Raw genomic sequence first — 15657 nt, 5'->3', positions numbered from 1 at the left:
CAGGATGAAATACTTATTTTTACTTTTATGAGCCTGGGATAAAAAAAAAAAAAAAGGTACCCTGGGTGCAGGACAAAAAACAGGCATCAAAGTTACTATTCTCTGTAATAAATAAATAATTAAATAAATAAAAAAACACAAAGAAAAATAATTAATAGAAAATCAGAACTTTTTAAATAATCTAAAGACAGAAATATGAGGAAGAAACATATTTCTCTGTATCTTTTCATAGAAAATTTGAAAATTTCAACTTAACATCCCTACTTTTTGTTTCTTATGAAAAGTTAAATGGGAACAAGAAAAAGAACTATGTTTTTTAAGTAATCTTCTGCAGAATCAAACCTCTTGTTAACCTTAACATCTGCATAACGTGATTACTTGCCTAGCTGATGTTACTGAAAACCATAAAATTAAAAAGGACTTTTGAGTATATAACTTCAATTTTTCCAGCTCAACAGCCAAAATAATTTGTATCTGCATTAATTTCTCCTTCAGACACTTAAGTAACTTTTTTCAGGTGATGTAAAAATGTCTAATCTTCTTTTTATCTTTAATAATTAAAATAACAAAAACAAGATTTTCACTCAGTACTAATGACAACTGGCATTATTTTTTTTTTTTAATTTTTATGACTTTAGTAACACTTCTGCAATGGAAAAAATGCAGAGAAACAAAGTTAATAAAAATTCTATTGTAGACTTATCTAATTGGCTAAACGAAAATTGTCTGCCATAAAATTTGTGTTACAACATAAGTTTGAAAACAAGGAAACATTCTTGCTGGTAGCCTAGAAGGTTAGGTTAAGCCTGAGATAAAATGATCTAGTAACTCAAGTTACCACATGCTTTTTGCAATGGAAACATAACCTGAAAATAAACTTTTCATTTTTTCTTCCTCCCTCCCCCCCCGATTCATTATCTCAATACTTTGAAAATTATCTTATGAAATATGCGGAGTGTAACTGTACCACCATATAATTGAATATTTTCAATAAATAATATTGAAATAATTTGTACTTATTACTTCATATGTAGACAGATAAAAGAATAAAATCATTTGTTGGAGCTACTCTATCTCCCACTATGGGCTTCTCCTCTTTTAGTGTTTCAGATAGGTAGCGACGATGTAGTAAGAAGAACGCCAAGAGCAATGAGGAAGGATTTCAGGGCCCTAGGACGACTAGTTAAGGGATCGGGAGCCCAAGTCTTGTTTTCTTCTGTCCCTCCTGTTGCAGGGAACGATGAGGAGGTTAACTGGAAGAGCCAGCAGGTCAATGACTGGCTCCGAACTTGGTGCCACAGACAGGGTTTTGGGTTCTTCGATCATGGCCTGATTTACAGAATACCAGGCCTGCTGGCAGCAGATGGGAAAAGCCTGTCTCGCAGGGGGAAAATGGTTCTTGGAGCAGAGTTAGCAGGGCTCATTGGGAGAGCTTTAAACTAGATTTGAAGGGGGATGGGCATGTAACTGGGCTCGCTAGAGAGGCACCTAGGCATAGTAGCTCAGCAATTGTGGGGCCGAGTGCTAGTATTTTTGAGAATCAGAAGGCCCACCACTCCTCAAGGGCAAAAACTACACACTTATTGGCTTTTCTGAAATGCCTGTACATCAATGCGTGTAGCATGGGGAATAAACAAGAGGAGTTAGAGATCTGTGTGCGGTCGCAGAACCATGATCTCATTGCAATTACTGAGACATGGTGGGGTGGCTCACATGACTGGAACACTGTCATGGAGGGCTATGTTAACACTCGTGCAATGACTTTTCAAGCATAATGTGCAAAAACCTCATAAATTGTTTCCTCTTTATTAATAAAAAAGTAAAAATAGAAGTGTTCAGTAGTGATTTAATTTGGATACAGGTCTAGTTGAGAATCTTGTGTATATGTCAGTACTAATGTGAATATGAAAATTACATAAGTGTCAAGAAAGCACAAGAAAAGTGCAGAGTACTTTATGTGAAAATGTTCTAAGCTATAATTGACTCAAATTCTTATTTGGTAAGGCCTACTAAAAATCACAACAATTTCCACTATTGGGAAGGGAGGAAGGAATGGAGAACATACCTTTTTCTGTGTTGAGATTTCTGATTAGAGGTAGACAAGGAACTGCAGAACACTGATTCTAGCCTGCTTGCTTTTGCATGTGGCTTTCCTTCTTCTGTGATCAAATCTTGCGCTTTCCCAGGCACTGTGTTCTTTTCTTTCTTCACTATGTTTTTCTGAAGTCTATCCTCTTCTATTGCTAAAGAAAGACCAGTAACTGCTGCTACATTTTTCTTTCTTTTTACTTTGCCAATGAAGAAATCATCATTGCTGTCACTGTCAGAATCTGATGACTGGTTATAAAACCTCTCTTCAGTACTATCATCAAAGTACTCCTCTTCATTAGGATGTTCCTGGTCACTATCATCATTAATTTTTTTTTTAATGGCATTCAATTTGTTCATGCTCATATTTTCTTTCTTTTTTTGGTAGCCAAGTTTCCTTCCTGTTTTATTCTGAGTGACTGCTTGCATTTCTACTGCCTGAAATGAAGATTCTTCTGGAGCATAGGGTCTCTCCATTTCCACAGTTTTCTGCTTAACTTCATTCTCACAAAGTTCTTCAGCCACCCTGTCAGTTTCTATTTTCATACTCATTTTTGTTTTGTGTTCACTTCCTTGCTGTTTTTGAGCTGGTTTAAGAGCTTGGTCATCCAAATTGCTATCAAAACGTTGCGCTGATTTAGGCTGTTCTTCTGACTTTGCCTTTTTCGAAGGAGTGTTTTTGGCTGGGTTCTTTCTTGCCTCCTTAAAAGCTTTTACAGCAGCTATATAAGGGGAAGAAGAAAGATCTTTTGTTGCAGTTATACATGAGTTTACATAAGTTATTTTAACATAATACAATGTTTTTGCAAGTTAAATATGTTGTATTGAGTAAGCATATTTTGAATGTCTTAATCAACTACTGAACGCATGGGGCAAGAAATACCTTAGAATACAGCATCAACAAAGGTGAGGAAAAGAACTTGACGTTACCACCTGGATATACTGTTAAACTCGGGTTTAACTGTGAACTTCTCTTCAGCAAATAATCTGCAGCTGATAATTCTGTTCACTTAGGGCATTACTTTGTGTGTAAAAACTGCAAACGAACAGTAAATTGCTCAGATGCAATTAACCGGGTATTTGACATGCTCTGTTATTAACAAAGTAATTTTGTGACATTATTACTAGGACTTGACCCTTTTTAACATCAACTTTAGTTGGAAAATTTGAGTTCAAAGAGAACAGGAGATAACCTAAAGAGCCAGGAAAGATTCCCCAAGGATTCTGGGGACAGTTACCAGAGAAGTTTAAGGGAGTCATTTGCAAAACCTTTCAGCTGCCTTTGGAAACCCAGTTGTAATGCTCCTTTTACCTTTGTATCTGCAAGTTATTGTGCTCATTGCCAGTTCAGTCCTACTTAATTTAGAGATAATCTATTACATCCATTTGATTTTTAGAGTTCCCATTATGAGCCCTGTTTGTCCCACAGCCTATATCTCAAATGTTGTATAACATACTGTCCCATAAAAGCCCATTTGAAGCAATATAATGGACTGCAAGCTTGTCACACTTGATTCACTGCAACTGTACCCCATGCACCAGTACAGGTTGGGGGCTGACCTCCTGGAGAGCAGCTCTGTGGAAAGGGACCTGGGAGTCCTGGTGAACAACAGGATGACCATGAGCCAGCAATGTACCTTTGTGGCCAAGAAGGCCAAAGGTATCATGGGGTTCATTAAAAAGAGTGTGGCCAGCAGGTCAAGGGAGGTCATCCTCACACTCTACTCTGCCCTGGTGAGGCCGCATCTGGAGTACAGCATCCAGTTCTGGGCTCCCTAGTTCAAGAAGGACAGGGATCTGCTGGAGAGGGTCCAGCAAAGGGCTACAAAGAGGATTAGGGGACTGGAACATCTCTCTTTCGAGGAAAGGCTGAGGGACTTGGGTCTCTTTAGTCTAGAGAAAAGAAGATTGAGGGGGGATCTTATTAATACTTACAAATACTTAAAGGGAGGATGCCAGGGGGATGGGAGCAGTCTTTTTTCAGTGGTGCCCAATGATAGGACGAGGGGTAATGGGCATAAACTTGAACATAGGAAGTTCCATCTTAACATGAGAAGGAACTTCTTTACTTCGAGGGTAGTGGAGCACTGGAACAGGCTGCCCAGAGAGGTTGTGGAGTCTCCCACTCTGGAGACATTCAAAACCCGCCTGGATGCTGTCCTGTGCAACCTGTTGTAGGTGACCCTGCTCTGGTGAGGGGGTTGGACTAGATGATCTCCAGAGGTCCCTTCCAACCCTAACCGTTCTGTGATTCTGTCATTCTCACCAAAATATTCTACATTTATTTCTCAGAATATTTCATGCTGTGGACAGGCAGGAGATTGCAATGATGGCCAAACTATGATTATTCACCCAGAGTTTATAAGTATTCATTTTTTTAAATAAACTCGTTATTCAAGAGGCCTACCTCTACATTTTCTGATTCCCTCACTTTTCATAAAATTCTAATATCAACCTTTACAGTTACACATAATTTCATTTAAAATTTAAATAAGATATTTTAATGAGTATTTACTGTGATGAATATAGAAGCTTGCTTTGGTATCTGCTAAATAAAAGAAATCACTGTTTAAGAATTCTTCACCTCTTTCACATGGTTACATTTTTCAGTGCATTCTCTGCAGTTTCTGAAGTTACTGGGATAATATGTGTTATCTCATCAAGCTCTGATCTTCTATATTCAGCATAATAATGTAAGAAAATATAGAATTTCAATTTGAAAACAAATAACATGGAGAGATCTTATGGTCTACTGATATTAGAATTAAGTATCTTTCCTTGGTAATGTATACTGTATGTCAGAGAAAACTATTAATTATAAGGCTACAGAAGTCTACAAGAGGACAGCCTCACTTTTCAAATTAATATCCTCCAAACAGAATTTCCTGTGAATCCAGCAAATGAATAAAACACTTTAGGGGAAGTAGAATATGGTGACTCACTAACATGAGTAGTCTGACTGTTGAGGATACTTATGCAGTCAGTTATATAATTAAATAATCCAAATGTAAGTGTTAATGCAACTGAAATGCTAAATTACCAAGAAATAGAAACCTAATGATTTTTGCCATAAAGCTGGTAATAGTACTTAGGTGATAAATACTATAAAAACACATGTATGCAGAGACTAAATTAATGGAAAAGAACTGGGTCAGGAGGATCCCCTCAGTTGAAGTTTATTAATATTTATTCTCAGCAAAACCAAAGAGGAAAAACTATAAAAAGAAATTAACTTCTGTACAAAGTAAAAGGAAGTTTGTCTGAATAACAAATTAGAGGAAGCCATAGGATATTGGGGGCTTACAACCGAAGCTCATGTCTCAGCCAGTGAAAGAAGCAGATGAAAAAATATATAATTTATCTTGTACAACAATCTCCATTTCTTTGCAGTTTACATTTCTCACTGCCCTTTTCAAATATACTGCAAAAGCTGATGGTTCCATACTTTTAATTTCATCTTTCTGTCAAAAGAAGGTATAGTGGTTTGTGCTATGATATAACATGTCAGATCTTGCAGTACCCTATCATTACCTGGTATGTGAGTTTCTACACTAGTCTTACATTGTAAATTACTAATACAGACATATTTCCTTGGCAAGGACATATGTACAGAGAAAAGGCTTGAATAAAATGGTTTGTATGCCAATATTATTCCATCAAATATCCGCAGTACTATCTCTAGTACTTCTTTGGATTTTGTACCAAAGTATCACAACACTCTGGGAAAAGCTTTTTCCATGCATGACATATATATTCATGTTCTGCAAAGGATGTATTATCAGTAACAAGCCAGTGTAGGATAATACATGTAGCCATTGCAATAACACATAGCATAGAAAACACGTGAATAACTCACCTGTTAAACAATGTGCAATATCAGCATCACATAAACATCATTCAGATTTCATGCAAAACTTTTCAATATCTTCTCAAAACTAACATATTAACTAGCCTTAATGGACAATTGACAGTGTGTGTATAAATCACACATGAAGATGTCTATTTTCATGTACATCTTTCTTTGACCAAGTTTAGTAGAAGCATAAAATACATTTCTAAACATACTGAAAGTTGTCGAACTATTTTCAAGTATATAAAATCAGTGATTTGCCTAAGTTAAAAAATAACATTTCTAGTGTTTCTTTTGCCATTTCAAGTCCAACTTTGAAAGACTGTAATTTTACATGGTTTAGTGTTAACTGTAATTTCTTTTTTTCTAAACCTGCCAGCTGAAATTTGTTTTACACTTTGCATTTTAATTTAATCACTTGCCCTTTGCTGTTCTTTTTTTCTCCAGACATATTCAACTAATTTCATAATTGCATATGTCAGAGAGAGGGAGAAAAAAAAAAAGGTTTATGTTAGCTACAAACTTGGCACCAGATAAAGCAAAGTAATTCATCCTTTCTCTTTGCAAGAGATGACCAAAGTGAGTCCTGTTTCTACAGTTTTATCTGAGAAGTTGAAGCCTTTGAATCTATGCAGAGTCCTGATGTTTCAAAATCATTTTTCATGGATCTTGGGCACATTGTTATGGTACAATTGAAAATATCCTTCCTGATAGCTGATCTGGACACCCCAGAAGTGATTACTTCCACAATTCCACTCAGCGCCCCCCCCAAAATACAAGTTGTTGGTTTTTTGTTTAAGGTAGAGAAGGGTTTTAGAAAAAAACTCATGATTTTTTCAGTGAGGAAAAATCCAGTGCAGTCCATGGTAGATAGTTCCAACATGAATTATCTGCAGCACTAGGAATATGAACCAATATATTATATTATGCTACATATGCTATTATTATTTTTTTTATTTCAGGAGCTTCCTGTTAAGCTGACACATACTGTCCAAGTTGTTCCTGTAGGCAATGAACATGTCACTCCTCCCTTTGGTGAAAGGAACAAATTCCTTATTCCCAATCTCACATGGACATTCTTGTGGACTACCTTCAGACCTTTTTTTACCCTAAAAAAATCTTGTTTGTATTTAATTATGTGACATAACAAATGGAGCCCCGAGCTTTTAGTTCTACTAAGGATCTTCATGTAAGCTTAATAATGAGTTTGAGGCTGTGTGTTATCTGTTTTGTCTATGCAGACATACATCTGAGCAGGCCTTTTGAGCAAGTGAAGTTTTTTGCTTGGGGTTTGTGTTGTGTGGTTTGTTTTTTTTTTTCCTTATGTAGGATATGTAAGTCTTTCATGTTGGTAGAAATGAAAACCTGTCTGTAATCCCAAGGGATTCAATGCTGTGCAGAAGATGATGGGTCATGTGATCTCAAGATAGGCATCTGGTGGGGTAACTTAGAAGGGAAAGAAAGGTCTGTAAGAGCAGCTCTGTGAAACGTCAGGTGTTCAGACTACAGCTTAAGCAGTCAGGGTAAGGCTTGAGTCACCGACACTGACAGGGTAGCATCTTTCTTCTGTCTTCTCTTATCCTCTTATTTTCTTACTTTGTACCAGCTATACTAGACATTTTTATTCATTTGAACTGCAGAATATTATCCAGCATAAATAGACAGATACATACATAAACAAACACATACATACATGTACGCATAAAAGGGCAGTTTTCTGAGAGTTTGGTGAAGTCATTTTTTTTCGGTGAAAGAGCCAACAGTTGCTAAAGGCAGGCCAAAGTCTAAGTGAGACCATGTAGCTGGAAACAGGATAAGAGGAGAGGTGGGAGAAGGGGGGGTGAGGAAGGGTGCTGTTGGGTTAATGCAATTTCAGGTGAGCTTGAAATATTGGTTAAAGGAAGCTTATATGGATTTCTTATTAAAATAACCAAGGGTGTAATTCTGTTGATTTTTTTAAAAATAAAATCTTTTTTTATCATACTACATTTAGTCCTGCTTTTGAGATTAATGTTACTTTTTTTTTAGCTGATTGTAAGCCTCAGAAAGGGAAAACACACACTCCATTTTCTACCTGATATATAAGGAAAGATTAGCTCCAGAAGGTGTTGTAGGTCAGTTATAGCTATAGGTTGTTTATAACAACAAGATTTAACACAGAAATATCAGGAGAGACATCCAAACTTCCCAAAGACTCACTGAAAACTCCATGCTCATGGTCTAACCTGTCAGATATGCCTCTGCTCACAATTTCATTTTTTGGTTTGGAGGGTGAGCAAAGCTGTTTTTACGTAACTCAGATGTGTCCATGAGTTATGGGTATAAGGAAGGAAGATATACACAGGAAGATTGCTAGGTGGTCAGAAGCTACAAGTTTAAAAAAGAACACACATTTCAGAAAAGAGTAACAAAACTGCCAAGGTTTAGCAAGCTGGACATTGCTAACAGAGAATCGGATTAAATGGTCGAATAATCCAAGGTAAGGAATGCAGACTACTAAAAGTTAGCACTGTGGGAAAGAGGGGAGGCGAGGCAAGGCAAGGTGAGGCGAGGAGAAATGAAGAGGAGAGGAGAAACAAAGAGGAGAGACTGAAGCAAGCAGCAGTCTTCCTTCTGTCTCCAGGACTTTCTACCAGCACAGTAACTGAAGCTTCTTTTCAGAAAAGCATCTCAGCGTACAATTATCAGCACATATATTCCAAATGGAGAAAGGATATGTAGTACTAATAGCTAGTCCAACACACAGGAGTCCTACTACAACTACTTTTGTTGGTTGTTTACTCAGCTATTGGATGTTTACAGTATGTGTATTGCTGCCAATATTCCATTAATATAATTAAATTAAGCTCATTACAGAGCAAAAGGAATTAATTCTGAAAGCTTATTATAAATCTTGTACCCTATATATCAAATACATTTCTACCTCCTTGTTGAATGGAACAATATTCTTTAAAGACATTACAAGCTTGTAATTTATAAGTATGCTGTCCTTGTAACCGTGTAATGAAATAGCTATATTTAAATACATATGCATATTTCTTTTTCCAGAATATCCCTGACTTCTTGCCTTTTCATGGGTTTTATCTTTTAAGAAAGAAATCTGTTTAATTAGAAAACATTAATCAAGAGCAAAAGAATAGCAATAGGTTCTTTTTTTTTCTCAACATGGTGTGCTGCCAGTTACAAAAAATTTGCAAACACATGAAAATTTTTATTATAATATACAATAAGTAATTTATGTATTAATAATAATAAAATTATGTCTCATTAAAACACTAGCAGTAAGAATAACAAGAAAAAAAAATTGAGTGACCTTTTTAAATCATAATTGTGTACTATCATTAACAGTGTTAGTCTGGATTTGCCCTTTTGAAGGGCAAACTCCATTAAGATTTCATTGCAGTGTTGAATAAATAAAGCAAACAAAATACATAAATTCAGACCATATTAGCACTGATTCATCTAGTTCAGTCTCAGTGTATCCTGATCTTATTTTATTTAATAAATATGAGGATGTGTGACTGAACACCAACCAAACAGGTAAGGACACTTAACATTTGGAGTGTCAAAAGTAATTAAAAAATAATCCTATAATTTCTTGACTTTCTGTAAACATAGTTTCCTTCTTAGGGCTCCAACAAAAGATCATTGAAGGTCATAGGAGATTTTCCCACAACTTCTTAAGCATTGTCTCAGATTCTGTTGCTGTAATTGGTGAATCAAATAATCCATTAACTATAAGACTACTAAATTCTTATACCCCCATATCTCTATCAACAAACAGCACAATTCCAGTTTTATCACAATACATTTTCCAATAATATATATTCAGCAGCAAGAACACCATCAGTTATGTTTATAAATAGTAATAAAATGTATCATGAGAGTTTGTGTAAAACTCCTCAGTGAAATCCTGGCTGTCAATGACATTGTTCAGAAAAAATCTAAGAAAAAATCAGGATGTTTTATAGAACACAGTAGCTGAAACAGCAGGAGCCTCCACAAAATATATGGCTACCTGACAATTCATGAATCTTATCTGAGCCTTTTCCATGAAGAGTGATAGACAGATGCAAGATCTGGCCCCCTGATTGCTGAAGGAATATGGATCTGTGCATCTGAAAGAAAGAACAGGAACCCTGTCGGGAGTACAAGAGGAAGCAAATGAGCTCCAGGAGTATCACTGTAGCAGAAAAATAAATAAAAGTCAAAGTAAAGGAAAGTTTTTTTCTTTTTTTTCTTTTTTTTTTTTTTCAAGTAAAGTAATCATGAAAAAGAGACTTTTGTCAAAGGAAATACCTTGAAAGAGGATTCTGAACATTCTTTGTAAGACAGAGTTTCTCATTTTTGGAGGTCAAGTCAAAGCAAAATTCAGTTGTGAGGACTAAGCTTTTGGTGAATTCCACAGTAGAAAGAGTCACACCCAGCCCCAAAGAGCTTACAGGCTAAATAGATAACAGAGTGAGTGAATGGATCTAAGAGGTGAAAAGCACAGGAAGATGAAATTACTTGATCCATGACAGTATTAAACGTAAAAGCTGGCTCTTGTGTGCTCTCTTTCAGCATTTCCTCTGCTTGGCCACAAAGCTTTCTCTTGCAAATGAATATATTTTTTTTCCAAGAAAATTAAGTCAGAACACATGTATAAAATACGAGCAGACATTCCTGACAAGTTCAAGATGTAATTAATTTCATTGTAATTTTACCCTTATTAAGGGATTTGCAAATACTTAGTTTGTCCAAAGCATACACATTTTCCAACTAAACAGATTATCTACCCCTGGTAGCATAATAAAATAACAGCAATTAAAACTAGACTATATTCGCAGTGTAACACTATTGCCAATGCAGGGTCCCCTACTAATCCCCTTAGGAGGAAACTGTATCACTTATTGCTGAGTCTGTCAAACAAAATGCTCAAAGTTTAGAAATAGTTTTCATCATCTGTGTTTCCCCTGAACTGTATTAGATAATAGCTTTTAATCAAAACCAGCATTTTTAGCCTACTAGAATTGACAACTCTGACGCCAATAGAATATCTGGAAGTCTATTTGTGATATAGGTTACATTATATCGTAGTTGATTCTGCTTTGTGATTGTTGATTTACGTATTTTTAAAGAAACCTGAGTATTCAATATGAATCCCAAAACACTTTTATCCCAGTCCTTCTCCAAAATTTTCCTACAGCCATACTGTTGTGATTTGCTTCTCTTCTGAGCCTGAAAACAGTTTCACACCTGCTTAATGCTTTCTTAGCAATTTCACAGTAATATGCAAAATCATGTGTGTAGGAGCGATCAACACAAGCATATCTTTCCTAATTATCAAAATACTCATTTTAAAAAAAAAGTAGTATTTGGGAAACTCCTGATATAATTGAATTGTTTTATAATTAGATAGTTATAATATTTATATTCATGATTCCTGAATTATTCTGGGAAGTTTGGAATGACCGATGGACATGCAGTCTTTAAGACCTGTGTTACAAACCTTAACAAATAACTAACAGCATATTTTAATTGAGAATGCAATTGTTTGAAAAGTTCTTTCAAGGTAATTAAATCGGTAAGTCTGAATTCTCCCAGATCCATGCCTTATTCTATTTTTAACTTATTCCTGTGCCTATGTCCCCTGCAATTTCAGGCAGAGCAGGTAGAGAGTGAAATCAGGAAAACTATATCTCAGAAGCATCTCCTTCCTGTGACAATAGACCTACACGCATATGCATACACCTATATATATGCCATATTTAGAAAAATCTCAACTAGCACTACTCCCCATTTGTTTTCAAGATAAATTTTAGTTCTACCAGAAAAGACAAAGTACAGCCGATCCTTTTAGGGTCTGCCAGGCAGCATATCTTAGTTCATATGGCCTACTATCCCTGTTCCTGTTGTCCCCAGAATACCTTGATCTTTACAACAAATGACAGTCATCTGGAGATTCTGCAAATCACTTACCTCCAGATCTTCATTTTCACGTTTGCGGCCTGTGTCACTAGTATGCAAGTGGAATTTCACTCCCTTCAGCAATGCAAGTTTGGTTATATTTGTATTTTACAAAATACTTCCTTCATAAAAATTAAAAATATTTTCCTGAAGATATATGCTAAAGAAACATGGACAGTGTATCTTAAAAATGAGAAAGTCTACATGGCTCTAAAAAAATGGTTAAGATAGTAAATAAGGCCTAATTCTTTAGGATGTGTAGCATATGTTGCAGTTCCAATGATTTCAGTATAAAATATGCTGAAATGTACTGCAGAATTATTACTTAGTGCATCATATTTATTTATAATTGTTGTATTGTTGCCTACATTGAAATAGTAAAATATTTGAAAATATTGCAGAGCTCTTAGCTCCAGTGCTTAAAATATTTTAATCATGATTTTTCATCTACTATCTCTCTTTTTTTAACAAACAAAAGCATTTCATGTAGCATTTGAAGTTTATGTTCATTTTTCTCCCTTCCAACATCTAGTGTTTCAGTAGAATCATAGAATAATTTGGGTTGGAAGGGACCTTTAAAGATCATCTAGTTCAACTCCCCCGCAGAGAACAGGGACATCTTCAACTATGTCAGGTTGCTCAGAGTCCCACCTAACCTTAACTTGAATGTATCCAGGAATGGGGCATCTACCAGCACTCTGGGCAACCTGTTCTGGTGTTTCATCACCCTCATCCTAAAAAAATCTTTCTTATGTCTAGTCCGAAACATTTATTTAGCCTATGTGAACTCTAGTTGATTATCTGAAGCACCAGAAAAATAGAGGTCAACATGTGCAACTTTTAATTCAGAAAAAATACACAAAAGTGAGCGGAAAGAAAGGAACTATGATATTTTCTTCTCAAACATTTTTGTCCTTTCTTTTGTTTATTCAAAGCAACACAGTATCAAGGATTCTCAACACCAACTGACATTTCATATTTTTAACTTAATTCAGCTTTACTACTTTCGCATCCATTCTTCCCTGACAGGGAAAATTTACAACTTGCCGTTATAAACACTTTATGATGACCCTGTCTCCCATATTCTTCATTCTAATCATAACTATGCCACTTACCATTCATGTCAGTTTAGATATATAGAAGAACCATAAAAGTAAAACCTTCTCTCCCTGCTCTCTTTGAATTATTTTTTCAGAGGGCCATAAAAACAAAACTAAAATGAATTCATGTGGAATTTTGAAGCAATAACAATTGCTTTTTCCCTCCCCATAGGGGAGAGTGAGGTAAGTGCAATGATGTCTTCGAATTTCTGATTGGAAAGTAAGCAGCTTCCATGTCTGCTTCGTAAATTTGTTTAACGCTAGAATTTCACTAGCCCACAGAGGTGCACATATGTCAGTTTTCTGTTCCTGTATGCTCTTCAAACAAACAAAATAGGTAGGAGAGGACGTTTGTCTCCATACTGCTTTGGATAGCAGCTGTGGAAACAGTCACTGAAGATGTAAAACTGCAAGGACACTTTGTAGTAACTGCAGCAGACCAGAGTGAAGTCGCTTCACTCACCCTCTAAATAAAGTTCAAAAATCCTACTACAGCTAGAAGAAAGGATGAGTTAGCACATTGTAAGGGACCATACCTCAGGGAGTGAAGTACTCCCTAATACCAAAGTAGGAGTTTAGTGAGCAGGGAGAAAGAAAAATAATATTTACTCAATAGAAAAAAGGTCTCCCAACCTTGCCCATTGGTTAACAGATAAAACTACCGAAATTACTACAGGGGAGTGGCCTTTTCAATTGTTTATGAAGGAAAAATTGCTGAAAGTTTTTCCCAAGTTGAATATGTTACACTTGTTATTAATTCTCTTTCTTGTTTCATACACAGACCTGTGCTTACAAGTGGGAAATTGACTGCTGCACCTTTGTTGTATCTGACAGAGTCATCCCAAGAGTTCGTTGGGTTTCAATTTTGTCTTAAAGAACTGCATAACCAACAGGTACAAACCTTGTCTGTCCTTGCCCCAGGCAATGTTTAAGATGGATACCAACTCATTTCTGTGTCGTCTTCCATGCCTGGTGTCATCTCCTTATAAGCAGGTGGTGAAGCAGCAGAAGCAGAAGGGTGACATTGTAGTGAGTGTTTGCTATAGGCTGCCTGACTAGGAAGAACAAGCAAAGGAGGCCCTCTACAGATAGACAGGAGTGGCCTTGTTTGCAGGCCTTGGTCCTCAAGGAGGGCTTCCTTGACCCTGATATCTGCTGGAGGGATGACACAGCCAGAAATAAGCAATCCAGAAAGTTCCTGCAGAACATGAAAGACAATTTCCTGACCCAATTGACAGAGGAGACCACAAGTGGAGGTGCTCAGCAAGAAATCATACTAACCAACAAGAAGGAGCTCATTGGGACTGTGAATGTCAAAGGCAGCCTTGGCTGGAGTGCCCACAAGATGGAGTTTAGCATCCTGAAGGGAGGGACAAAAATGAATAAGATTGCAACCCTGGACTTTGGCCTCTCAAGAGAACTGCTTGGAAGAGTTCTATTGGATAAGGCCCTGGAAGGAAGAGGGGTGCAAGAAAGCTGCTTGATAGTCAAGGATCACCTCCTGCAAGCTCAAGAGCCATCTGTCCCCCTGAATAAGAAGTCAGGTAAAAATGGCAGCAGGATGAACAAGGATGAACAAAGAGCTCCTGACCAAACTCAAACACAAAAAAGGAAGCACACAGAGGGCAGAAGCAAGGATGGGTAACTTGGGAGGAATACAGAAACACTGTCTAAGTATGCAGGGATGAGGTTAAGAAAGCTAAAGCCCAACTGGAATTGAATCTGTCCAGGGATGTCAAAGACAGCAATGGCTTCTATAAGTATATAGGTGATAGAAGGAAAATGTGGCCCCATTGTTCAATGAGATGGGGGACCTAGTGACATGGAACATGGAAAGCACTGAATGCCTTCTTTGTCTTGGTCCTTACTAGCAAGACTGGCCTTCAGGAATCCTAGGTCAAACCAGAGGGAAAGGCTGCAGCAATCCTCTGATTGGCAGAGGATCAGGTCAAGGAATACTTAGGCAAGCTGGACATATTTATGTCCATGGGCCCTGATGGGATGTGCCCACGAGTGCAGAGAAAGCTGGCAGATTTCATTGCGAGGCCTTTCTCAATGATCTTTTGATGAATCATTGCAAATGGAAGAAGTTCCTGAGAACTGGAGGAAAGAAAATATCACTCTCATCTTCAAGAAGTGCAAGAAAGAGGACTCGGAGAACTACAAACTGGTCAGCCTTACCTCATACATTGGGAAGATAATGAAGCAAGAACAAGAAAGCTAACATGAGCAGTCAGCATGGCTTCACCAAGGGGAAGTCATACTTGACCAACTTGATAAAATTTTATTATGAAATGACTGGCCTGGTAGATGAGGGGAGAGTAGTGGATATTGTCTAATTAGCCTTCAGGAAGGCCTTTGACACAATCTCTTGTAAGGTCCTCGTAGAGAAGCCATTGGAGGCTGGATGAGCAGTCAGTAAGATGAACTGAAAACTGGCTGAACAACTGGGCCTGAGGGTGATGATCAGTGGAACAAAGTCTAGTTGGAGACCAGTAACTAGCAAAGGAGAGGATGATAGGCTAGAGGGTTTTGCTGCCATCCAGAAGGATATTGACAGGCTGGGCAAATAGGCTGACAAGAACCTCATGACATGGAACAAAAAGTGTCAAGTCCTTCCCCTGGGAAGGAACAACCCTATGCACCAGGGCATGCTCAGGGCCACCCAGC

At 37.1% G+C, this 15657-nt stretch overlaps 1 protein-coding gene across 1 annotated transcript; it reads right to left on the bottom strand.

The window, feature by feature from the left end:
- Positions 1-2065: 2065 nt before the first annotated feature.
- LOC104285840 (serum response factor-binding protein 1-like) lies at positions 2066-13009 on the bottom strand (the record flags this gene model as incomplete). Its single annotated transcript, XM_009884342.1, has 2 exons — positions 13003-13009; positions 2066-2810 (listed from the first exon to the last, which is right to left on the bottom strand). Coding segments are annotated over exons 1-2 (752 nt in total), but the record flags the coding sequence as incomplete, so codon positions are not given.
- Positions 13010-15657: the final 2648 nt, after the last annotated feature.

Source organism: Charadrius vociferus, unplaced genomic scaffold (genome assembly GCF_000708025.1).
Source record: "Charadrius vociferus isolate BGI_N301 unplaced genomic scaffold, ASM70802v2 scaffold44, whole genome shotgun sequence".
NCBI lineage: Eukaryota > Metazoa > Chordata > Aves > Charadriiformes > Charadriidae > Charadrius > Charadrius vociferus.
Note: the sequence above shows the minus strand (reverse complement) of the source record. Positions and strands in the feature narration are given on the sequence as shown.